The sequence below is a fragment of the Monoraphidium neglectum genome (assembly GCF_000611645.1).
Source record: "Monoraphidium neglectum strain SAG 48.87 unplaced genomic scaffold scaffold05144, whole genome shotgun sequence".
Taxonomy (NCBI): Eukaryota; Viridiplantae; Chlorophyta; class Chlorophyceae; order Sphaeropleales; family Selenastraceae; genus Monoraphidium; species Monoraphidium neglectum.
The window spans coordinates 1-3,535 of record NW_014008486.1 but is presented as its reverse complement, the minus strand read 5'-3'; the positions used below and the strand labels follow the sequence as shown (position 1 = coordinate 3,535).

General features: G+C 69.5%; 2 protein-coding genes across 2 annotated transcripts; one reads left to right on the top strand and one right to left on the bottom strand.

Moving 5' to 3' along the window:
• Positions 1 to 412: 412 nt before the first annotated feature.
• On the top strand, positions 413 to 1,378 carry MNEG_15227 (hypothetical protein; the record flags this gene model as incomplete). Its single annotated transcript, XM_014036303.1, has 1 exon — positions 413 to 1,378. The coding sequence occupies one exon, from the start codon at positions 413 to 415 to the stop codon at positions 1,376 to 1,378; it is 966 nt and encodes a 321-aa protein (XP_013891757.1).
• Positions 1,379 to 3,210: 1,832 nt separating this feature from the next.
• On the bottom strand, positions 3,211 to 3,477 carry MNEG_15226 (hypothetical protein; the record flags this gene model as incomplete). The annotated part of the gene is made up of 1 exon (XM_014036302.1): positions 3,211 to 3,477. A coding segment is annotated over one exon (267 nt), but the record flags the coding sequence as incomplete, so codon positions are not given.
• Positions 3,478 to 3,535: the final 58 nt, after the last annotated feature.

Here is a 3,535-nt window from a genome sequence, read left to right as displayed (position 1 = left end):
GTGGAGGCGGCCGTGTTCGATTACTTCGTGTTCAAGCGGTGAGCGCACGCGGCCGGGCGCGCACAGGTCGACGCGCATTCCATGCCGCGTCGGCGGCGGCCGCCTGCGAGCCGGCCGGCCGAACGCGGCGCGCACTCAACAAGCACCGCCGGCGCCGCCGCGGGGCGCCCCCACCCCTGCATCACAACCAACCCGCCCCGCGTCGCAACCCGCCCCGCGTCGCAACCCGCCCCGCGTCGCAACCCGCCCCGCCGCGCCTGCCAGCTGCGCGGAGCTGCTTCTGCAGCAGCGGCGGCAGCGCCGCGCGATCGCCGCCGCCGTGCAGCGCGGCGCGCTGCTCCCAGAGGACGCGGGCGAGCTGCTGCAGGCGGAAGTCGATCGGTCGGGGTCGTCGCTCGACCCGTTTTTTGACATGGATGTCGCGGGGTTCGTCGAGTACAACACAAACATGATATCCGAGGTCGAGCGGCAGCTGGAGGGGCGCAAGTCGCCGTGGAAGCCCGCCGGCCGGCGCGGCCGCGCGGGGGGCGGCGGCGCCGGCGCCCGCGGCTGGTTTGGCGCGCGGGAGGAGGACGGGCGGGAGGAAGGCGGGGCCGCGGGCGAGGCGGTCGCGCAGGCGCGGCTCGAGGCGCTGGATGCGGCGCGGGCAGTGTTTTCCGCGCTGCCGGCGCGCGAGGCGCGCCGGCCCTTTGCGATGACAGCAGCAGAGCTGCGGGAGGTCGCCGCAGTGGCGGACGTGCCGCCCGGCGCGGCGCTCGCCACGCTGCGCTTCTTTCGGCGCCTCAAGACCCGCTCGCTGCTAGAGGCGCGGCGGCAGCTGGAGGGCGGCCGCGACGGGGGCGGCCCCGGTGGCGGCGGCGGCGGCGTCGGCGGGGGGGACGATAGCGGCGCGTCGGGCGGCTGGGTGCGGCGGGCGGTCGGACGGCTGTCTGAGGGGAAGGGTGCGGCTGACGAGGCCGGAGACGCCAGGCTGGCGGCAAAGGCGCAGGTTTCGTATGAGAGGCTGGCGCGGATGAGCTTGAGTGGTTACGAGGCGAAACTGGAGGCGATGCTGGCCCTGACCTCCGCCGCCGCGCCCGCCCTGGGCCGCGCGCACAAGGCGTCGCGCGCGGCACGCGCGCGCGCCGACGCGTACAACTGGGCCGGCGCTCTGCGCGTGTTGCGGGCGCTGCCGCCAGAGGGCCGGCGGCGGCTCGAGCGGGACCCGGCGGGCGGCGCCGGCGACGACGCAGAGGCGGCGGCCGCGGCGGCGGCGGGGGTGCCCTTGGGGTTTGCGCGGATCGTGCTGGAGGGCTATTCCAAGATGAGGCTGGCGGGCGTTGAGAAGCTGCGGCGCAGCCGCAGCGACGGCAGCGGCGGCGACGATGGACGCGCGTGAAGCAGCGGCTGCTGCCTTGTTCATGTATGTTGTTGGCATGCGTCCCGCAAACTGATTCGATCAGGGCTGCACCCCCAGCTTGTTGTTACCCCATCCCGGCCGTCAAGGCAGCATCCCTGATGAGCCCCAAAGAGGTTGACCCAACAGGCGGCAGTTTCCTTATTATGTGCAGGGTCGCTGCCGCGCCGACGCAGGCCGCTTGCCCCACCAACAAATTGGATTCTCCGGCAGCGGTTGGACAGAGGAGCAAGCACATGAGCAGACGCGATGCAATTGGTAGTCTGATGACAGAAAAGCGCATGCCGTCAACAAATCTGTGGCACTTTTTGCGGGATAAAATGACAAAGCTACACAACACACAGCCAGGGAGAGAGAGCAGCCCCCTTGCGGCGCCAACCGCCCGAAGAATGAGCAGACAGTGGCCGCTGGGCGGCCGAAGAATGGGGGGCGGTTGGGCCGCTATGAATCTTGGGTGAGAGGGGTGTGAGGGGGCTCGCAGGTGTGCAGGGCCCGGTGAGAGGGCGAGGAGCCCGGGGCAATCGTATAAATGGAGACGCGGCGGCAACACAACATGACTGGGCTGGAGCGAGACGCAGGCTCCCTTGCTCCCTTGGCGCGCACGCAGCAGGCAAGACCTCTGCACGCACGCCGCGCCCTGGGCAAATGTGTTGTCCAGGCTAAGATGAGATCAGGCGGTTGGTGGGGGGGTTGGGCTATTGAAAAGCCCTCCATCATTGCCCTTCCGAAGGAGCAAGAAAAACGATGAGGGCGTACGCAAGCCCCGTGAACGACGGTCCACCCTCCCACACACACACATGCACACAAATGCACAGCAGCAGCTGCAGCAGCAGCACTGCTGTGCAGGGCCACTGCAGGCGCAACAACAACACCAAGAAGGGGGCCGCCAGGTGACGGCGGGGCGCTGGCGGGCACTGACAAGAGGCGGGTAGGCGGCTTGCGGGTGGCACAGACAATCGGAGAGATAGAGAGCTGTGGTAACTTCCGGGGTGGGGGAAGCCGGGCAGGGGTCAATGGATGCGTGCAGATATGATGAGGGCGAGCTTGGAGGGGGTGGGTGGGTGGCGCCGGCCGCAAGGGGGTTGCGGCGGCTGACCCATGGCAGAGGCACCAGCAGGTGGCTAGTAAGGGGCAGTTGCCGGGCTGCATGGATCTGCGCACGGGTGGGTAATGGGATGCTAGGGCTCCTGTGCAGAGAGGCTTGAGGATTCAGCAAACAACAGGTCATCCAACCAAACCAACTCAGGGGGGCCAGGGTCAGAGCAGGCTTTAAAGCCGCCTGCGAGCGCTGCCACGACGACAACGGCAGGCCGGCCGCCCGGTGCAGCCTCCTGACTGGAAGCGGGCGGGAAGCTGCGCCGGAGCTCAGGTGCGCATCACCAACTGGCAGGGTCAGGTGGCGACCGTGCGTGCGAGTCGACAGCACACAAAGACGCATGCTTGGCGCGTGGCGCTCAACCGCCCTCAGGTGGGCATGTCGAGCCCTGCGCATCGCTGCGGTGCGCTGCCATGGGTCCCGCACCCCTTAGTGAAGGGCTTTGATGGCAGCGGCGCGTCGCTCGAGTTGGGAGGCACCCTCGCCTGTTGCGCACGTTTCAGGCCCTTGGATCGAGCAACTGAGCACAATCGCAGCCGCATTCAGGAGCTGCATTAGGCTGGGGGAAAGGGGCGTGCTGCAGACGCACAGTTGGGCAACATAAGCAGGGTTGCGGCAGGCCGCCCCGCCCTCACGCGCCCCGCAGGAGCAGCTTGCGTCCCATCTGCGCCGATGGCGGCGGTGGGTGCTGTTCCTGCTGTTGCTGCTGCGGCTGCTGCTACTGTTGGCGCCGCGGCGCCGGCGCCTCCCCTCGCTGCAGCCGCTGCATCGCCTCCATCCGCGCCGCCTGCGCCGCCGGGCCATCAGCGTCGTCAGACGGGTCATAGGGCATCGGTACCGCCGACACCGCGAGCCCGGCGTCGCGCCACCGCTGCAGGCCGGGCCGCACGCGGTCGGGGGCGCGCTGCGTGCCTATGCGCATGGTGGCGGGGTCGACTCGGAAGTAGCCGCAGAACTGGGTGTAGCCGCCCTGCAGGTGGGCTGCCTGTGGGACAGGGGGTGTGGGTGAAGTGGGTGAAGTGGGGGGCGGGCAGGTGTGTGGG